Source organism: Zosterops lateralis (genome assembly GCF_965231275.1).
Source record: "Zosterops lateralis genome assembly, chromosome: 24".
NCBI lineage: Eukaryota > Metazoa > Chordata > Aves > Passeriformes > Zosteropidae > Zosterops > Zosterops lateralis.
The window spans coordinates 6,512,327-6,534,179 of record NC_139784.1 but is presented as its reverse complement, the minus strand read 5'-3'; the positions used below and the strand labels follow the sequence as shown (position 1 = coordinate 6,534,179).

General features: G+C 49.7%; 1 protein-coding gene across 1 annotated transcript; it reads right to left on the bottom strand.

The window, feature by feature from the left end:
• Window positions 1-3,274: 3,274 nt before the first annotated feature.
• On the bottom strand, window positions 3,275-5,607 carry NXPH3 (neurexophilin 3; the record flags this gene model as incomplete). The annotated part of the gene is made up of 2 exons (XM_083877832.1): window positions 3,275-3,814; window positions 5,521-5,607. The coding sequence occupies 2 exons, from the start codon at window positions 5,605-5,607 to the stop codon at window positions 3,275-3,277; spliced, it is 627 nt and encodes a 208-aa protein (XP_083733958.1).
• Between the last annotated feature and the right edge of the window lie 16,246 nt (window positions 5,608-21,853).

The window sequence follows — 21,853 nt, the reverse complement described above, 5'->3', positions numbered from 1 at the left end:
GGGATCCCTTGGGGATGGAGCCCAGGGAATCATCTGGGGATGGATCCCAGGGAATTCTTTGGGGATGGATCCCAGGGAACCATTGGGGCAGGGGATGGATCCCAGGGAATCTTTTAGGGGTGGATCCCAAAGAATCCTCTGGGGATGGATCCCAGGGAATCCTCTGGGCAGGGGATGGATCCCAGGGAATTCTTGGGGATGGATCCCAGGGAATTCCTTGCAGATGGATCCCAAAGAATCCTCTGGGATGGATCACAGATAATCCCTTGGGGATGGATTTCAGGGAACCCTCTGGGGATGGATCCCAGGGAATTATTGGGGATGGATCACAGATAATCCTTTGGGGATGGATCTGAGGGAATTCCTTGGGGATGGATCCCAGGGAATCCTCTGGGTGTGGATCCCAAAGGATCCTCTAGGGATGGATCCCAGGGAATTCCTTGCAGATGGATCCCAGGGAATCCTCTGAGGATGGAGCCCAGGGAATCCTCTGGGCAGGGGATGGATCACAGTGAATCCTCCAGGGATGGATCCCAGGGAATCCTCTGGGGATGGATCCCAGGGATCTCCAGTCCTGGATTTTCCATCCCTGGAGGAAGGAGAGTTTCTCTCCCTCTTTTTCCCACCCCTGAGGGTTGGTGGATCCCATCCCTGGCCTTCCTGGGAATATCCCAAAATGCTGATCCCAATCCCTCATCCCTATCCCTGATCCCGATCCCTAATCCTGATCCAAATCCCTTATCCATGATCCCCAATCACTGATCCTGATCCCTAACCCTGATCCCAATCCCTGATCCCCGATCCATGATCCCCATTCCTCATCCCTGATCCAAATCCCTCATTCCCCATCTCTGATCTCTGATCCCTCATCCCTGATCCCGATCCCTAATCCTGATCCCCCATCCCTGATCCCTGGATTCCCCGGGCAGGACTCCCTGGATCCCTGGAACAGATCCCTGGATCCCTGAATCCCCCAGGAACAGATCCCTGGATCTCTGCCCTGTCCCTGCTCTCAGCTCCAGCCCCTCGGAGCATCCAAACCTGGACATTTCTCCCTGTCCCTGGATTTTTCCCTGGATTTTTTTCCCTGGATTTATCCCTGTTTATCCTGGATTTTTCCCTGGATTTTTCCCTGGATTTATCCCTGTTTATCCTGGATTTTTCCCTGGATTTTTCCCTGGATTTATCCCTGGATTTATCCTGGATTTATCCCTGGATTTATCCCTGGATTTTTCCATGGATTTATCCCTGGGTTTATCCTTGGGTTTATCTTGGATTTTTCCCTGCATTTATCCCACGATTTTTCCTTGGTTTTTCCCTTGATTTGTCCCTGGATTTATCCCTGGATTTATCCCAGGATTTGTCCCAGGTATTTCCTGAGGGATTTTCCCAGCCATGGGAACTCTCCCAGGAAAGAGAACAGAGCAAATTTTGATTTAATTTAATTTTTTTTTACCCCATTCCTGAATCTTTCTCCCCTTCTCTGATTTTTTCCTCTGGAATTCTCCCTCCATTTCCCCTCATCTCCATCCTGGTGTCCCAATGACTTTTTTTTAGGATTTAATTTAATTTAACACAAAAACATTTAATTAGAGAAGGTTTTGTCAGGTTTATTTGTCCTTCCCTGACCTGCTGCTCATTCGGCTCCTTTGGCTGCAATTCCAGAAAATTTGGCAACTTCCGAATCCCAGGGCGTCGTTTGATTGAAATTTAATTGAAAAATATAAATTTAATTTTGTTTAATTTAATTTAAAGCTGTGGAGGCACCAAAATAAAAAAAAAAGGGGGGAGAAATTTCCCAGAGTGGGGCAGGAAAAAACAACAGGGAGAAGAAACTTGGAGGGAAAAAATAAAAATAAAAACCGGGGGAAAAATAAAAATAAAAACAGGGGGGAAAATAAAAAAATCAGGGAAAAAAACGAAAACAAAAACAGGGAAAAAATAAAAATAAAACAAGGGAAAAATAAAAACAAAAATGGGGAAAAATTAAAAAAATCAGGGAAAAAATGAAAGCAAAAATAGGGAGAAAATAAAAATGGGGAAAAATAAAAAATGGGGGAAAATAAAAAATGGGGAAAAAATAATAATAAAAACAAGGAAAAATAAAAATAAAACCAGCAATTCCAGGACCATCACCCCAAGAGGGAGAAACCCAGGAATTCCAGGACCATCACCCCGAGAGGGAGAAATTCTGGGAATCCCAAAACCATCACCCCGAGAGGGAAGAATCCCAGAAATTCCAGAACCATCACCCCAATCCCGGGTATCCCAAAACCATCACCCCGAGGGGGGAATAGGAATCCCAGGAATCTCAGAACCATCACCCCAAGGGGGAAGAAACCCAGGAATCCCAAAACCATCACCCCAAGGAGGAGGAACTCCAGGAATTCCAGGACCATCACTCCAAGGGGGAGGAATCCCAGCAATCCCAGAACCATCACCCCAAGAATTCCAGGACCATCACCCCAAGGGGGAATAGGAACTCCGGCAATCCCAGAACCATCACCCCAAGGGGGAAGAATCCCAGAACCATCACTCCGAGGGGAGGAATCCCAAAGCCATCACCCCGAGGGGGGAATAGGAATTCCAGGAACTCCAGAACCATCACCCTGCAGAGGAGCAGGAACTACAGGAATCCCAAAACCATCACCCCGAGAGGGAAGAAATCCGGCAATCCCAAAACCATCACCCCGAGAATTCCAGGACCATCACCCCGAGGAGGAATAGGAATTTCAGGAATCCCAGAACCATCACCCCAAAGGGGAATAGGAACTCCAGGAATTCCAGAACCATCACGTCGAGGTGGAGAAATCCCAGAACCATCACTCCGAGGAGGAGGAATCCCAGGAACTCCAGGACCATCACCCCGAGGGGGAAGAAATCCGGCAATCCCAAAACCATCACCCCGAGAATTCCAGAACCATCACCCCGAGGGGAAATAGGAATTTCAGGAATCCCAGGACCATCACCCCAAGGGGGAGAAATCCCAAAACCATCACCCCGAGAGGGAGGAACTCCAGGAACCCCAGAACCATCACCCTGAAGAGGAGGAACTCCAGGAATTCCAGGACCATCACCCCGAGAGGGAAAAATCCCAGGGCCATCACCCCAAGGGTAAATAGGAACTCCAGCAATCCCAGAACCATCACCCCGAGGAGGAGGAGGAGGAACCCCAACAATCTGAGAACCATCACTCCAAGGGGGAACAGGAATCCCAACAACCCCAAAACCATCATCCCAAGGGTGAACAGGGATCCCGACAACCCCAAACCCCTCACCCCGAGGGCGAATAGGCCCGCGGGACCCCTCTGCCCTCGCTGTAATCCGGACAGGCCTTTTGCACCAGGCGATAATCGCTGCTGTAGAAGGCGATATAAACACAGACAGCCCTGAAGGGCCTGGAGCACCTCCAGGCCGCCCTGCTCTGCGTGTGCTCCTGCAAACACGTCTTGGCCGGATCGAAAGTGCACAGAGACGTTTTCCTGGCCCGGGCCACCTGCTCCGACTCCACCCTGCAGTTGAACACTTTGGATTCTTTGGCCTCGATGAAGATTTGCTGCTCCGAGTCGAAACCCAACGCTTTGGACGGAGGCACCAAAGTGACGGAGATGTTGCCGTGGCCGGTGGAGTTGTGCTGGAAGAAAACGCTGACGGTGCCGTTGCCGTGATCCACCACTTTGCCCGTGATCAGCAGGTTCAGCTTCACCGTCTTGATGTTGGAATAAAAATCTCCCCAACCCAAGAGTTTCTGTCTTTTGGTCGGCGTCGTTACGGGGTCTCGTCGTTGTTGTTGCGTTTTTGCGTTTTCGAGGTTCTGTGGAGATGGTCGAAGTTCTCGGGAGGTTCTGATGGGTCCTGGGAGGTTCTGATGGGGTGGAGGGTTTGGGTTTGGGTTCCTGAGGAGTTTTGGGGTCAGGAGCTGCTGCAGTTTTGGTCCTGGGTTGGTTTTTTCATTTTCTTGGTTGTGTGGAGATGGTGGAGGTTCTTGGGAGGTTCTGATGGGTCCTGGGAGGTTCTGTTGGGGTGGAGGGTTTGGGTTTGAGTTTGGGGTCAGGAGCTGCTGCAGTTTTGGTCTTGGGTTGGTCTTTTCATCCTCGAGGTTCTCTGGAGCTGCTCGAGGTTCTCGGGAGGTTCTGATGGGTCCTGGGAGGTTCTGTTGGGGTGAAGGGTTTGGGTTTGGGTTTGGGTTTGGGTTCCTGAGGGGGTTTGGGCTCAGGAGCTGCAGCAGGTTCTGTCCCGGGTTGGTCCCGTGGGGTTTGGTGGGGTCGGGGTCTCCTGGGTTGGGGTGGTCCCAAGAGGAGAAGGCCTGGGGAGGGGAGGGGGAGTCCTCAATGTCACCCCTGACCCTTCCCTGATGTCACCCCTGTCCTGGGGTCACCCCTGCCCCTGCCCCAGGGTCACCTCCCCCATTTCCCCTTTATTCTGTATTTCCTCTTTATTTCCCCTTTATTCTGTTTGTATTTCCCCCTTTATCCTCTGTTTGGTTTTGTATTTCCCCTTTATTCTGTTTGTGTTTCCCATTTATTTTCTGTTTGTGTTTCCCTTTTATTTCAGTTTGTATTTTCCCTTTATTCCCCTTTATTTTGTCCTGGATTTCCCCTTCATTCTATTTGTATTCCCGTTTTAGTTTCTGTTTGTGTTTCCACTTTATTTCCCCTTTATTCTGTTTCATGTTTCCCCTTTATTCTATTTGTATTTCCCTTCTATTTTCTATTTGTTTTTCCCTTTAATTCTCTATTTCCCCTCGGGCAGAGGCTTCTCCAGCTCCGCTCCCCAAACCGGCACATCCAGGAGGGGCTGGGGGCACCCAGGGGTGCTGCAACCCCTTACTCGGGTCTAGGGGGACTCAGCTGAGCCCAGGGACACCCAGGGGTGCTGCACCCCATTACCAGGGGTTGGGGACACCCAGGGGTGCTGCACCCCTTTCAACCAGGGCTTGGGACACCCAGCTGAGACCGGGAGCACCCAGGGGTGCTGCACCCATTCACCCGAGCCTGGGGACACCCAGGGGTGCTGTAGTCCCATCACCAGGGGCTGGGGGCACCCAGATAAGTCCAGGGGGACACCCAGGGGTGCTGCAACTCCATCACCCAGGATTGGGACTCCCAGCTGAGCCCAGGGACACCCAGGGGTGCTGCAGCCTCATCTCCCAGGATTGGGGACACCCGGGTAAATCCGGGGGGCACCCAGGGGTGCTGTACCCCTTACCTGGAGCTGGGGACACCCAGCTGAGCCCAGGGACACCCAGGGGCACCCAGGGGTGCCCTCCCCATCTGAGCACTCCCCCCATTGTCCCCAAATGTCCCCATTGATGTCCCCAAATATCCCCAATTGTCCCCCCAATTGTCCCCCCAATGTCCCCCCAATGTCCCCCCAATGTCCCCCCAATGTCCCCCAATGTCCCCCAATGTCCCCCCAATGTCCCCCCAATGTCCCCCCAATGTCCCCAATGTCCCCCCAATGTCCCCCCAATATCCCCATTGATGTCCCCAGTTGTCCCCAGCTGTCCCCAGCTCTCACCATCCTCCCCACGCTGCCCTGGGTGAGGATGAAGAAGAGAATGAAGAAGATGAAGAAGAAGAAGACGCAGCTCCGAGGAAAATCCATCTCCGGCCGCCGCCGCCGCCTCTTTTTTTGCTGCTCCGGGTTTTTTTTCTGGGATTTTTCTTATTTTTTTATTTTTTTTTTCCTGTTTTTCCCTCCCTGAAGTGGGGAAGGGGAGGGTCCCCCTGTTCCCTACGGGCCCATTGGGGGGTCCCGGCTCTGGGAGATGCTCAGGGGTTTCACTTGTGGCTGTGGCTGTCCTGGTGTCCCCTGGGCTGTCCCGGTGTCCCCTCGGTGTCCCCTCGGTGTCCCCTCGGTGTCCCCTCGGTGTCCCCTCCCTCCCTCCCCTGTCCCCCCCTGCCCACCCCCTCCCCCGGCTCTGTCCCCGCCCGCCCCTCGCTGGAGGCTCCGGGAAACTCCTCGCTGTTCTCGGCTCCTTCCAGCCCTGATTTATCCCAGATTTATCTCAAATTTATCCTATATTTATTCCCAGATTTATCCCAAATTTATCCCCAGATTTATCCCAAATTTATCCCCAGATTTATCCCAGATTTATCTCAGATTTATCCCAAATGTATTCCCAGATTTATCCCAAATTTATCCCAGATTTATCCCAGAGTTATCTCAGATTTATCCCAGATTTATCTCAGATTTATCCCAAATTTATTCCCAGATCTATCCCAAATTTATCCCCAGATTTATCCCAAATTTATTCCCAGATTTATCCCAAATGTATTCCCAGATTTATCCCAGATTTATCCCAGATTTTTCCTGGATTTTTCCCAGATTTATCCCAGATTTATCCCAGATTTATCCCAAATGTATTCCCAGATTTATCCCAGATTTATCCCAAATTTATTCCCAGATTTATCCCAGATTTATTCCCAGATTTATTCCAAATTTATCCCAGATTTATCCCAGATTTATCTCAGATTTATCCCAAATTTATTCCCAGATTTATCCCAGATTTATCTCAGATTTATCCCAGATTTATCCCAGATTTTTCCTAGATTTTTCCTGGATTTTTCCCAGATTTATTCCCGTTCGCTCCAGCTCCGGTGTCTCCATCCCTGGTGGTTCCAGCCTCGATCCATCCCCTGCTCCATCCCCTGTTCGTTCAATTCTCTGCTCGTTCCTTCCCTGCTCCAGCAGAGATTTATCCCACGGAGGGCAGTGCTTCTCCTTTTCTCCTTCTCTCCTTTTCTCCTTCTCCTCCTTTCTTTTCTCCTTTTCTCCTTTTCTCCTTTTCTCCTTTTCTCCTTTCCTCCTTTCCTCTTTTCCTCTTTTCCCCTTTTCTCTTTTCCTCCCTTTCTCCTTTTCTCCTTCTCTTCTCCCACTTTTCAGGAGGAGTTGGAATACCAGGAATTAACTCCCCACGGGCAGCACTGGGATCAAAACCTGCTCCATCCCTTCCCCATCCCCTTCCCCATCCTGACTCCATCCCAGGGCTGGGAGAGGACTGGGAGAGGACTGGGAGAGAACTGGGAGAGGACTGGGAGAGGACTGGGAGAGGACTGGGAGAGGACTGGGAGAGGACTGGGAGAGGACTGGGAGAGGGGACACGGGGGGATCCATGGGGGTCCCAACATCATCCTCTGGTCTGGGATCAGCTCTGGCCTGGCTGGGATTGGCTGGATCAGGGATCGGTTCTGGATTTGGTTCTGGACTGGGATCAGCTCTGGGCCGGGACCAGTTCTGAGCCAGGATCAGTTCTGGCCTGAGTTCGGTTCTGGCTGGGATCAGTTCTGGCTCAGGATCGGTTCTGGCCCAGCTGGGATCAGTCCTAGTCTGGGCTCAGTTCTGCCTGGGATCGGTTCTGGGTCAAGACCAGTTCTGGGCCAGGATCAACTCTGGGCCAGGATTAATTCTGGCCCAGCTGGGATCAGTTCTGGCCCGGGATTGGTTCTAGCTGGGATTGACTCAGGATCCAGATCGGTTCTGGCTGGGATCAGTCCTGGCCCAGGTTTGGTTCTGGCTGGGATCGGTTCCAACCCAGGACCAGCTCAGTCCTGGGATCAGCTCAGGATCAGCCCTGGCTGGGATCAGTCCTGGCCCAGGTTCGGTTCTGACTGGGATTGACTCTGGTATCAGCTCTGAGTCAGGATTAATTCTGGCCTGGCTGTGATCAGTTCTGGCTTGGGACCAGTCCTGGCCCAGGTTTGGTTCTGGCTGGATTCAGTTCTGGGCCAGGACCAGCTCCGGCTGGGATTGACTCTGGATCCAGATCGGTTCTGGCTGGGATCAGCTCAGGGCCAAGATTAATTCTGGCTTGGTTGGGATCAGTTCTGGCTCAGGACCAGTCCTGGCCTGGGGTCGGTTCTGGCCCAGGACCAGCTCAGTCCTGGGATCAGCTCAGGATCTGCTGTGGCTGGGATCAGTCCTGGCCCAGGTTCGGTTCTGACTGGGATTGACTCTGGTATCAGCTCTGAGCCAGGATTAATTCTGGCCTGGCTGTGATCAGTTCTTGGCTCAGGACCAGTCCTGGCCCAGGTTCAGTTCTGGCCAGGATCTGTTCTGACCCAGGACCAGCTCTGGCCTGGGATCTGCTCAGGATCAGCCCTGGCTGGGATTGACTCTGGATCCAGACCGGTTCTGGCCCAGGTTCAGCTCAGTCTGGGATCAGCTCTGGCCCATTCCAGATACAACCCCCAGATCCCAAATTTGGGTTTTTTGGGACTCTTTTCCCTCCCAAATCCCAGAATTCCCCTATTCCTGCCCAGATTTCAGAGAATATTTGGATCAGGAAGCCGATCCTATTCCAGATAAAACCCCCAGATCCCAATTTTCGGTTTTCTGGGAGCTCTTTCCCCTCTAAATTCAGGAATTCCTCTGTTCCCACCCGGATTTCAGGGAATATTTGGATCAGGAAGCCGATCCTATTCCAGATAAAACCCCCAGAATCTCAAATTTTGGGGTTTTTTTGGGTCCCCCCTGGGCTGATCCCCCATTCTCAGGATCCAGGGGATATTTTGGAATTTTTGGGGATTTTTGGGGGGATTTTTTGGGGATTGGGGAGGGGATTTTTTGGGGATTTTGGGGGATTTTTTTTGGATTTTGGGGATTTGGGGGGATTTTGGGGGATTTTGGGGGGATTTTGGGGGATTTGGGGGGATTTTTGTGGGATTTTGTGGGATTTTGGGGGATTTTTGGGGATTGGGGCTCTTTTTCCCAAATTTTCCGTCTCTTTCCCGGTTTCTTGTCGCCCTCTGGCGGGAAAACCGCGGGATGAGGAAAAGGGAGAGGAGGAAAAGGGCGCGGGGGAGGGTCTGGAGAACCCAAAAAAACAGATCCAGGGGCTCCCAAATCCCAAAATTCCCAAATCCTCAAATCCTCAAACCCCTCCAAATTCCCAAATTTCCAGACCCTCAAATTCCCAAACCCCCAAACCCTCAAATTCCCAAATTCTCAAACCCCAAATCCCCAATTCCTGAATTTCCAAATTCCAAAATTTTCAAATCCCCAAATTCCCAGATCCCCAAATTTCCAAATGTCCCCAAATTCCCAAATTCTAAATCCCCAAATCCCCAAATCCTCAAACCCCCAAATCTCCAAATCCCCAAATTCCATGTTCCCAAAATCCCCAAAATCCCCAATTTCCCAAATTTCCCCAAATTCCCAAATCCCCAAATCCCAACCCTGAGCCCCAAATTTTCCTGGAATTTTGGGATGAATTTTGGGATCAGGATTTCACCGCCCCAGGGGATTTTTCCAGCCCCAGGTTTGAGAATTCCCAAATTTTTCCCAGCTCTGGAATATTTTTCCACCAGGAAAAGGCCCAGGGAGGGCGGGATCCCCTTTAAATTTTTTCACCCCAGTCCTCATTTTATTTTAATTTTTTTGGGGGGAAAAATTTGGTGGATCAGGGACCAAAATTCCCAGGTTGATTTTTTGGGATTAAGGACAAAATTCCAGGGAAATTTATGGGATTTACAGGAGCCAAAATCTTGACCAGCAGCAGGAAAAAAAATCAATTTTTTATCCTAGCAAACCAAGTGAACTCTGGATTTATTTTTTTTTCCTCTTTTCTTGGCAGATTTTTTTTTTTCCTGCAATTTAATTTAATTTTTTTTTGGCTCAAATCCTTTTTTTTTTTTCTGGCACGAGGAGTTTGGATGGAGATTTAAGGAAGGGAGGGATGGGAAAGAGCTTTTTTTTTTGGGAAAAAAAAAAAAGGAATTTAAAGCTAAAATCTGTTATTTTGATATTCTGATTAAACCTCAGCCCTTTTTAAAAAAATTATTATTATTATTATTTTTCCAGAGAATTTTTCTGGCCATAATTGGATTTGCTTTCCCCCCCATTTTTTTATTTTTATATATAAATATAAATATTTTTATTTATGGAAAACATTTGCCCTGGGAATTCAAGGAAAATCTTTGGGGGATTTTTTGGGGGGAGGAGGAAAAAAATCAAAATATTTGGGATTTCCCAGGGGAGGGGGAAAAAACCCCACAATTCTGGGGAAAAAATGGAATTTTTCTGGCTGGAAAATCAATTTTTTCTGCCCCCAGTTGTCCCTGGGATGGATTTTCCAGGTAAAAAAGTGACTCGGCTCTGATTAATTAATCTAATTAATCCAATTAATTAATCCTGGGATGGGACAAATTTTGGGGGAATTTTTTGGGAATTTTTAGGAGAATTTTTTTGGGAATTTTTGGGATTTTTTTTGTGAACTTTTGGGGATTTTTTGGGGAATTTTGGGGGGAAATTTTGGGAATTTTTGGGGGAATTTTTTGAGAATTTTGGGGGAATTTTGGGGAATTTGGGGAGGAATTTTTGGCAATTTTTGGGGACTTTTGGGGGAAATTTTGGGGAATTTTGGGGAACTTTTGGGGGGGATTTTTGGGGGGGGAATTTTTGGGGAATTTTTTGGGGAATTTTTTTGGAATTTTTGGGAAATTTGAGGGGAATTTTTGGGGAACTTTTGGGGATTTTTTTTGGAATTTGGGGGGAATTTTTGGAGATTTTTTGGGGACTTTTGGAGGATTTTTTGGGGAATTTTGGGAGAATTTTTGGGGAATTTTGGGGGGAATTTTTGGGGAATTTTGGGGGGAATTTTTGGGTCATTCCAGGAGGATTTGGGTCCTTGCAGGGACAACACTCAGGGGTGGCCAAATTCCTTTGTCTCTTTCAGCTCCAGGACTGGCCGGGAGCCCCGGAGCCTCAGGGGGAACATCCCAAAAATATCCCAAAAATATCCCAAAACATCCCAAAAACTCAGCCTTGGCCGGGATCCCAGGACGGGATTAATTAGTGTTAATTAACCCTGGCAGGACCTTTGGGAGGGCTGGGATGTTTTGAGGATTTTTTGGGTTATTTTTGGGATGTTTTGGGGATTTTTTGGGATGTTTTGATTTGTTTGGGGGATTTTTTTGGGATGTTTTGGGATGTTTTTGGGATGTTTTGGGATGTTTTTGGGATGTTTTGGGATATTTTTGGGATGTTTTGATTTGTTTTGGGATGTTTTTGAATTGTTTTAGGGATGTTTTGATTTGTTTTGGGATGTTTTGGGATGTTTTTGGGATGTTTTGGGATGTTTTTGGAACCTTTTTGGGTGTCTTTGGATGTTTTTGGGTGTCTTTGGATGTTTTGGGATATTCTGGGATATTTTTTGTCCGCCCTCGGATATTCTGGGGATATTTTTTTTATATTTTTGGGATGTTTTTGGATATTTTTGGGATGTTCTCCTCCCTGCTCCTGGCAGGGTTGGGACACACCAGGCTCTGGGGTGACTTTGTCCCATTCCCATTTGTCCCGTTCCTTTTGTCCCATTTATCCCATTCCCATTTATCTCATTTATCCCAATTCCCATTTGTCCCAGTCCCATCATCCCCTTTATCCCATTTATCCCGTTTACCCCATTCCCATTATTTATCCCATTCCCTTTACCCCATTTATTCCATTTATCCTATTTATTCCATTTATCCCATTCCCATTTACCCCATTATCCCATTTATCCCATTCCCATTTATCCCGTTCCCCATTATCCCATTTATCCCATTTTTCCCCTTTACCCCATTCCCATTTATCCCATTTCCCTTTATCCCATTCCCCTTTATGCCCTTTATCCCATTTATCCCATTCCCTTTATCCCATTCCCCTTTATCCCATATATCCCATTCCCATTTACCCCATTCCCATTATTTATCCCATTCCCTTTATCCCATTTATCCCCTTTATCCCCTTTATCCCATTCCCTTTGTCCCATTTATCCCATTCCCTTTATCCCATTCCCATTTACCCCATTCCCATTTATCCCATTTATCCCCTTTATCCCATTCCCCTTTATCCCATTTATTCCATTCCCTTTATCCCATTTATCTCATTTATCTCCTTTATCCCATTTTTCCCATTTATCCCCTTTATCCCATTTTTCCCATTTCTCCCCTTTCCCCCATTCCCTGGGTGTCTCCAGGTGCTTCCAGAGCTTTTGGTGTTGGGAATTCTCCCCTGGAGGTCCCAAATCCCAAATCCCGGAGCTGCAGCTCTGGGTGGTCCCTGCCCCTCTCCAGAATTGAATTATCCCGATTTTCCTCCCGAATTATCCCGAATTATCCCGATTTTCCACGGGTTTGGCGCGGCTGGAGCCGCTCCAGGAACGCCCCCGGCCCCGGGGTTGGGTCCCTTTGGAATTCAGGGCCGGGAATGGGATTTTTACTGGGATTCGCTCGGGGTTTGTATTGGGATTCACTCAGGAGCTTCAGCAGAAATGGGATTTTTTTATTGGGACAGATTTGGGATTTTTATTGGGATTCACTGGGGATTTTTATTGGGATTGATTTGGGATTTTTATTGGGATTTGTTAAGGATTTTTATTTGGATTCACTGGGGATTTTTATTGGGATTCACTCGGGATTTTCATTGGAAATGGGATTTTTATTGGGATTCCCTTGGGATTTTTATTGGGATTCACTCAGGATTTTTATTGGAAATGGGATTTTCATTGGGATTCACTCAGGATTTTTATTGAGATTCACTCAGGATCTTCAGCAGAAATGGGATTTTTACTGGGATTCACTCGGGATTTTTATTGGGATTCAATTGGGATTTTTATTGGGATCCACTCAGGATTTTTATTGGGAATCAGAGTTCTAGTAGGATTCATTCAGGATTTTTAGTGGGATTCACTGGGGATTTTTACTGGGAATGGGATTTTCATTGGGATTCACTCAGGATTTTTATTGGGATTCACTCGGGATTTTCATTGGAAATCTAATTTTCATCAGGATTCACTCACGATTTCCAGTAGAAATGGGATTTTTATTGGGATTCACTCAGGATTTTCATTGGGATTCACTGGGGATTTTTATTGGGATTAATTCAGGATTTTTATTGGGATTCACTTGGGATTTTTACTGGGAATGGGATTTTCATTGGGATTCACTCAGGGTTTTTATTGGGATTAACTTGGGATTTTTTATTGGAAATGGGATTTTTACTGGGATTCACTTGGGATTTTCATTGGAAATCTGATTTTCATCAGGATTCACTCAGGATTTCCAGTAAAAATGTGATTTTTGTTGGGATTCACTCAGGATTTTCATCGAGATTCACTCTTTGCTCTCCCCACTAACAGGATTTTCATCAGGACGGAGCCGAGACAGCTCCGAGCACTTTCCCAGACTCCAAATCTGGCAGGAATTTTCAATCCTGGCAAATCCTCCTGGTCCTGCTGCTCCTTCCAGGACCTCCCTGAGCGGCCGGGCCTGTCCAGCTGCCTTTCCCATCCCTCCACCCCCGCCTGCCAATCCGGGAATTCTCCCTGCTGGAACCTTCTGGAACCTTCTCCAGGAAAAAAAAAAATCCCAAATCCCACCCTAAAACCCAAAATTAACCCCCCATGAATCCCCCTGGCTGCTGGTTCTGGGCCAGGGTTAATTAACAGGAATTAAAGGATTCATTAAGGTCTTGCTGAGAGCAGCAGAATTTTCCTGGGGGGTTTTTGCTCGGGGTCATCCATCGATCCCGAAAAATTTATTCTTCCATTTCCAGGAAATGGTTCTGATCGATCCAGAGATAATTATGGCCCTCGGGGGGGGGGGCAGGAAAGGGGGAAAATTCCCTCCCTGAGGCAGCAAAATTCCACAGAAAGTCAGGGCTGGTTCCATTCCCAGGAAACCCAGCTGGGAGTGGGGAAAAAGGGAAAAATCCCAAAAGCAAAAATCCCATGGGATTCTCAGCCCCCAGCCCCGTTTATCCCAAATTTCCCCGTTTATCCTCAATTTTTTAAACAGGAAAATCAGAATTTACGGCCTTTGGAGCCCAGGGAGGGTTTGGGAGCTGCTCCAGCTCCGGCCTTTCCTCCTCTCCCGGATTTTATTTTATTTTATTTTATTTTTGGCCAGCAGGATGCCGGGTGTCCATTTCATCCCAAATCTCCAATTCCTTTTTGTCTCTTCCTGTCCCTGGGAACCGGGGCCCCCGCAGCTGACACAGAGCGGGGAAAGCTCCGGCAGCTGGAAACTCCCAATCTGGGAAAAATTCCCCAAAAAAGCTCCCGGGGAGGGAAATGGGGATCAGATTTCCCCCGGTGCTTTGTTTGGGGAGAGGGGATGATTTCCCCGGGATGATCCCAAAAATACTGACCCAGTTCCTGGGATCTGGAAATGCCCCAAAAATACTGACCCAGTTTGGGATGTGGAAATGCTGGGGAAGAGGAAGGAGCTGCAGTTTCTTTTCAGTCCCCATCAGCATCCCAAAAACAGCCCCAAGCCCTGGGATCTGGAAATGCCCCAAAATCAAAGCCCCAGTTCCTGGGATCTGGAGGTGCTGGGGAAGAGAAAGGAGCTGGGGATTCCTCCCATTTCCTATCAGCATCCTGAAAACACACCCCAACCTTTGGGATCTGGAAGTCTTGCAGAAAAGGAAGGAGATGCAGTTTTCTCCCTGTTCCCATCAGATTCCCAAAACCACAGCCCCAGTTTGGGATCTGGAGGTGCTGGGGAAGAGAAAAGAGCTGGAGTTTCCTTTTAGTCCCCATCAACATCCCAAAAACACAGGCCCAATCTCTGGGATCTGGAAGTGTTTGGGAAGAGAAAGGAGCTGGGGATTCCTCCCTGTTCCCATGACCATCCCCAAAACACAGCCCCAACCCCTGGGATCTGGAGGTGCTGGGCAAAAGAAAGGAGCTGGGATTTCCTCTCATTCCCTATCAGCATCCCAAAAACAGCCCCAAGCCCTGGGATCTGGAAGAGTTTGGGATGTGGAAGTCTTGGGCAAGAGAAAGGGGCTGGGGATTCCTCCCTGTTCCCATCAGTATCCTAAAAAAATAGCCCCAAGCCCTGGGATCTGGAAATGATGGGGAAGAGAAAAGAGCTGCAGTTTCCTTTCAGTCTCCATCAGCATCCCAAAACCAGCCCCAACCTCTGGGATCTGGCAGTGTTTGGGATCTGGCAGAGTTTGGGAAGAGAAAGGAGCCGGGGTTTCCTCCCTGTTCCCATCAACATCCCCAAAGCAGCCCCAGGCCCGTGAGAAAAGGGACAAATCGGGCCAGACCAAAAGTCAGAGCCCAAAGTGAACAAAAAGCTGAAAGTCCCGGAAATGGGGCTCAGGTTTCCCCCGGGGCTTTGTTTGGGAAGAGCTGATGATTTCCCCGGGATGGTCCCGGCCTGGAGGGGATTTATGGACCATTAAAACCTCCCAGAGGTTTTTTTTTCCCTCCTCATCCTCAGCCGGGAGGTTTTTCCTGCCCAAAAGCTCCGTTCCCCAATTCCTGGGGGTCCTGGAAGGGGATTGGGGCCATTCCCCAATTCTCGGGGGTCCTGGAGGGGGACTGGGGTCATTCCCCAATTCCTGGGGGTCCTGGAAGGGGATTGGGGCCATTCCCCAATTCCCGGGGGTCCTGGAAGGGGATCAGGGCTGTTCCCCAATTCCTGGGGGTCCTGGAAGGGGATCAGGGCCATTCCCCAATTCCTGGGGGTCCTGGAAGGGGATCGGGGCTGTTCCCCAATTCCTGGGGGTCCTGGAAGGGGATTGGGGTCATTCCCCAATTCCCGGGGGTCCTGGAAGGGGATCAGGGCTGTTCCCCAATTCCCGGGGGTCCTGGAAGGGGATTGGGGCTGTTCCCCAATTCCTGGGGGTCCTGGAAGGGGATCAGGGCTGTTCCCCAATTCCCGGGGGTCCTGGAAGGGGATCAGGGCTGTTCCCCAATTCCTGGGGGTCCTGGAAGGGGATCAGGGCTGTTCCCCAATTCCCGGGGGTCCTGGAAGGGGATCAGGGCCGGGATGAGCTTCCCATGGGATATTTTTGGAACAATTCCCGGGGGCACAAAGCAGCTCCAGCTTTGCTCCAACTGGTTCCCATTATCGGGGAATGCGGCTCCATCTGGGAGCCAGGTTTGGCTTGGGGTGGGAAGGGGGATTTGGGGGAAATTCGGGGGGTTCGGGGGGTGCTGATCCCACCCAGAGCTGCCCCTGGGATGGGGAATATCTCCAAGCCCTAAAAAAATCCGGGGTGAAGGGCCAGGAGAAAAATCTGCGGGAAAATTCGGGAATGTTTTGTTGGATGGAGCAGAAGGGATGGAGGAGGAAATGCCGGGGAGATTTGGGGGATTTTCAGCTGCTGCAAGGCCAGAGCCCCCCTGGGCCCTGGGGAATGCGACTTTCCCTTCCTGGGTTTCCTTTCCCTATTTTCCTTTCCCAAATTTCCCTTCCCTGTTTTCCTTTCCTGATTTTCCCTTCCCCATTTTCCTTTCCCAAATTTCCCTTCCCTGTTTTCCCGTCTCAATTTTCCCTTCCCAATTTTCCTTTCCTGATTTTCCCTCCCCGGTTTTCCTTTCCCAAATTTCCCTTCCCGATTTTCCGTTCCCCATTTTCCTTTCCCAAATTTCCCTTCCCTGTTTTCCCTTCCCAATTTTCCCTTCTCGATTTTCATCCCCTGGTTTTCCCTTCCCAATTTTCCTTTCTCAAATTTCCCTTCCTGGTTTTCCCTTTCCAATTTTCCCTTCCCAGTTTTCCCTTCTCAATTTTCACCTCCCTGTTTTCCCTTCCCTGTTTTCCCTTCCCACTTTCGCCCCGGGGTTTGAGTGCAAAGCGCCTCCCGTGAAGTTTAATTTGGAATTTTTATTCCCCATTTATTTTTATTTTATTTTTTTTTCCCGGTGATTGCTGAGATTTCCCAGGGTCTGGAGCCGGGGAGGGGTTTGGGAAAATTCCAAATCCTGGGGATTTTTCCCTGTCCCTGCGGCCCCCCTGGCACCAGATGTGGATCCAGCAGCTCCAGCCCTCCCCAAACTCCCATAAAAAAAGGGGGAAGGAGATTTTCCAGGGATTTTCTCCCAGCCCGTGTGAACATCAGGCTCCTTTCCAGACTTTATTCCTGATTTTTTCCCCCTTTTTTTTCCCCCTCTCTTCCTGCTCCCGACAATTCCTGATCCCACACACGGAGCTCAGCTCAGTCCTGGGAATTCAGGGATTTGGGATCAGGGGATTCCCCTTTTCCCCAACCCCAGGCTCCATTCCCAGCCCCTTTCCCGAGGGGATGGAGAGGAAAATAATTAAAGGATTTGTTGGAATTATTGCCCTGATTAAAAGGATTTGTTGGAATTATTGTCCTGGGTTTGTCTGTGGGGATGGGAGTGGGAATGGGAAATGGGATGGGAATGGGGATGGGAAATGGGAATGGGAGATGGGAGTGGGAAACAGGAAATGGGAATGGGAACAGGAATGGGAATGGGAGTGGGAAATGGGAATGGGGATGGGAACAGGAATAGGGATGGGAATGGAATGGGAAAGGAAATAGGAATGGGAATGGGAGTGGGAATGGGAAAGGAATAAGAATGAGAATAGGAATGGGAATGGAATGGGAATGGGGATGGGAATGAGACATGGGAATGGGAGTGGGAATGGGAACAGGAATGAGAACAGGAATGGAGATGGGAATGGGTTTGGAATGGGAATGGAATGGGAATGGGAATGGAAATGGAATGGAATGGGATGGGAATGGGAATAGAAAGGGGAAATGGGAATGGGAACAGGAATGGGAATGGGAAATGGGGATGGGGATGGGAATGAGAATGGGGGCAGGAATGGGAACAGGAATGGAGATGAGAATGGGAGTGGAAATGGGGATGGGAATGGAATGGGAGTGGGAATGAGAGTCGGAATGAGAACAGGAATGGAGATGGGAAATGGGAATGGGAACAGGAGTAGGAATGGGAATGGGAGTGGGACTGGGAATGGAGAGAAAATGAGGAAGAAAAAAGGCAGGAAAATCCCCTCAGGAAGGCGTTGAGGGCTTTTCCCCATCCCGGATTCCTGTTTTTTTCTGGGGACAGCGGGAAGAACCAGCGGGACGACGACAACGATGCTCTTTATTGGCATCCCAAGGATACACACGGACAAACTCCAACTCCCCCCGTGCACCCCCCCGGCTCATGCTGCCCCCAGACCCTCCCAAAATCCCCCCAAAATCCTTCTACTTCCTAAGAAATCCTGGAATCACACAGAGGGAGTGGAGGGACACACGGGGTTTGTACGACACCAAACGAGCTCCGGTTTTGGCTTTGGTTTCCTTCCTGGATTTGGCTTTTTTAAGTGATTTTTTGGTGTTTTTTTGAGTTTTGTTTCCATTCCTTTCCCGCAGCCAGGCGGGGATTTGGGTGATGAGTTTGTTCCCATTTCCCTCGGCCCTGGAAATCGGATTTTTGGGATTTGGGTGATGAGTTTGTTCCCATTTCCCTCGGCGCTGGAAATCCCATTTTTGGGATTCTGGGTGTTGAGTTTGTTCCCATTTCCCTCGGCCCTGGAAATCCCATTTTTGGGATTCTGGGTGCTGAGTTTGTTCCCATTTCCCTCGGCCCTGGAAATCGGATTTTTGGGATTCTGGGTGCTGGAATCCCTTTCCCGTGGCAATGGAAACCTGAGATGAGGCAGCAGAGTTCAGAGTTGTCCTGAGGAGGAGAATTCCCGGCGGGAGCGGCTCGGCCGGGTTGGATCATCCAGGGATTCCAGTTTGGATCCATCCGGGCACTTCATTCCAGGAGCCCCCAGTTTGTCCTGGAGTCACTTTTCCCAAAAAAATCCCAACTCCGAGGGAATGGGAGCAGCCTGAAGATGAGCAGGGGTGGGATTCACCCCAAATCCAGCTGAAATTCATCCCAAATCTGTCCAAAATCCATCCCAAAATCATCCAAAGTTCTTCCCAAATTCACCCAGAATTCTTCCCAAATCAATCTGAAGTTCATCCAAAGTTCATCCCAAATCCATCCAAAATTCATCTGAAATTCCTCCCAAATGCATCTAAAATCCATCCCAAATTCATCCCAAATCCATCCAAAATTTATCCCAAATTTATCTGAAATTCATCCCAAGTCCATCCCAAATCTATCCCAAATTCATCCAAAATTCCTCCCAAATCCATTCTAAATTCATTTCAAATTAATCCCAAATCCAATCTATCCCAAATCCATCCCAAATTCATCTCAAATCCATCCAAAATTCCTCCCAAATCCATCCCAAATCCATCCAAAATTCATCCCAAATTCATCTGAAATTCCTCCCAAATCCATTCCAATTTCATCCAAAATTAATCCCAAAATTCCATCCCAAATTCATCTGAAGTTCATCCCAAACTCATCCCAAACCCATCCCATTGTGTGTCTGGGTCTGGCAGGATTTGGGGAGTTTCCAACCCGCTGTGAGTGGGTTTGTAAATTTTGGGGTAAATTCCCCCAGATTTGAGCCACGGGAGGAGTTTGGGGCTCGGATTTGGGATTTTTTCCAGCATTTCCGAGAGTTTCCATCCAGGCCTGGCTCTTCCCAAGGGACCTTCAGGGTGGGAATAATCCCAAATCCTGGAGATCCAGACCCGGCCTGAGCTTTTCCATCATCCTGAGCATGGCAGGGACGGAAATTTCCGGAAGATTTTGGAGGATCCGGGTGCTGGAAGAAAATTTCCAGAAGATTTTGAAGGATCTGGAGGGAAATTTCCGGATGATTTTGGAGGATCTGGAGAGAAATTCCTGGATAAATTTGGAGGATCTGGAGGAAAATTTCCAGAAGATTTTGGATTATCTGGGTGCTGGAGAGAAATTTCCAGAAGATTTTGAAGGATCTGGAGAGGAATTTCTGGATTATTTTGAAGGATCCGGGTCCTGGAGGGAAATTTCCAGAACATTTTGGAGGATCTGGAGAGAAATTTCTGGATTATTTTGGAGGATCTGGAGGAAAAAATCCAGAAGATTTTGGAGGATCTGGAGGGAAATTTCCAGAAGATTTTTGAGGTTCCAGGTCCTGGAGGGAAATTTCCAGAAGATTCTGGAGAGAAATTCCTGGATAATTTTGAAGGATCTGGAGGGAAATTTCCAGAAGCTTTTGGAGGATCTGGAGAGAAATTTCCAGAAGAATTTGAAGGATTTTGAAGGATCCGGGTGCTGGAGAGAAATTTCTGGAAGATTTTGGAGGATCTGGAGGGAAATTTCCGGATGATTTTGGAGGATCTGGAGAGAAATTCCTGGATAATTTTGGAGGATCTGGATGGAAATTCCCAGAAGCTTTTGGAGGATCTGGTGTGAAATTCCCAGAAGCTTTTGAAGGACCCAAGTGCTGCAATCCCCTGGACCAGGAGGACTCGGAGCTCCCCCGGGAACACCCAAACCCTGCCGAGGGGATTTTTGGGGAGAGTTAAAGGGTTTTTTGCCCCCCCCGTGGAGTCTTTAAGGCCAGAAATGAGATTTGGGCCAGGAATTCCCGGCTGGAGGCGGGGAGGGGACAGGGCTGTCCCCAGGGAGGGGACACAGGTCACATGGACAGAGTCTCTCCTGTGGGAATTCCCAAATTTCCGGCCCCAGTTTTGGGGATGGATCCAGAGGGGAGGGAGGGGACACACCTGGGATAGTGGGGACAGCGGGGAAAGCTCAGGGGACATCACCGGGAGCTTGAGGACAGCTCAGGGGACATCACCAGGAGCTCAGTGACATCACTGGGAGGTCGGTGACAGTTCAGGGGACATTCCCTAGACCAGTGGCAGCTCAGGGGACATCACCAGGAGCTTGGTGCCAGCTCAGGGGACATTCCCCAGGTTGGTGGCAGCTCAGAGGACATCACCAGGAGCTTGGGGACATCACTGAGAGCTTGGTGGCAGCTCAGAGGACATCACCAGGAGCTTGGTGACATCACCAGGAGCTCAGTGACATCACTGGGAGATTGGTGACAGCTAAGGGGACATCTCCAGGAGCTTGGGGACGTCACTGGGAGCTCGGTGACATCAGTAGAAGCTCGGTGACAGCTCAGAGGACACTCCCTGGCCCGGTGGCCACCCAGGGGACAGCTCCATGAGCTTGGTGGCAGCTCAGGGGACATTCCCCAGGTGGGTGGCAGCTCAGGGGACATCTCCAGGAGCTTGGGGACATCAACAGGAGCTCAGTGACATCACTGGGAGCTCAGTGACAGCTCAGGGGACATCACCAGCAGCTTCATGACAGCTCAGGGGACATTCCTCAGTCTGGTGTCACCTCAGGGGACATCCCTGTCCCGGTGTCACTCTCCAGCTCACCCCATTGGGCCCGAACCACCCCAAAAATTCACTTTCATCTCAGTGCAGCGATGTCACCTCCCTGGGGACGTGCTGGGGTCACCCAAAGGGGACAGGGACCTGTGGGGACATTTCTGAGCCTCCTGTCACAGTGAGGGCACAGGAGGAGGAGGAGCCCTTCCCACAGGGGTGGGGACAATGGGGACATGGGGACAGAGGAGACAGTGGGGACAGAGGGACACAGGGACAGAGGGGACAGAGGGGACAGTGGGGACATGGACAGCGGGAACATGGGGACAGGGGGGACATGGACAGTGGGGACGCAGGGACACGGGGACATGGAGACAGTGCAATGGTGGCAGGGTGGCCTCGGATCCCCGTGGCTTGGGGACAGTGGGGACAATGGGGACAGCAGGGACAATGGGGACAAGGAGGAGCAGAGCCCTTGGGGGGTGTCAGCACTTGCTCAGCGCTGTCACCTTCAGTGTCCCCTCAGTGTCCCCTCAGTGTCCCCTCAGTGTCCCCTACAGGGGGTGGCACCACCCCAAAATCCTCTCACAATTTGGGAATTTTGACACCCCCAAATGTCACAGTGTGGGACCCCCCCGGGCTCCCAGCCCCGGATTTTTGGGGGAAAATCATCAGGATTTGGGGGCGGGCAGGAGGAAAAGGAGGGGCTGGGAGGGCTGAGGTCACTCCTGTGTGTCCATCTGTCCATTTGTCCATCTGTCCATCCTGCGGCCTCCCGGGGCTCTGAACGCTCCGGCCACGGTTCGGGATTTGGGGTCACCTTCAGGGGTCGGGATTTGGGGTCAGAGTGGGGCTGAGCCCCTTCAGC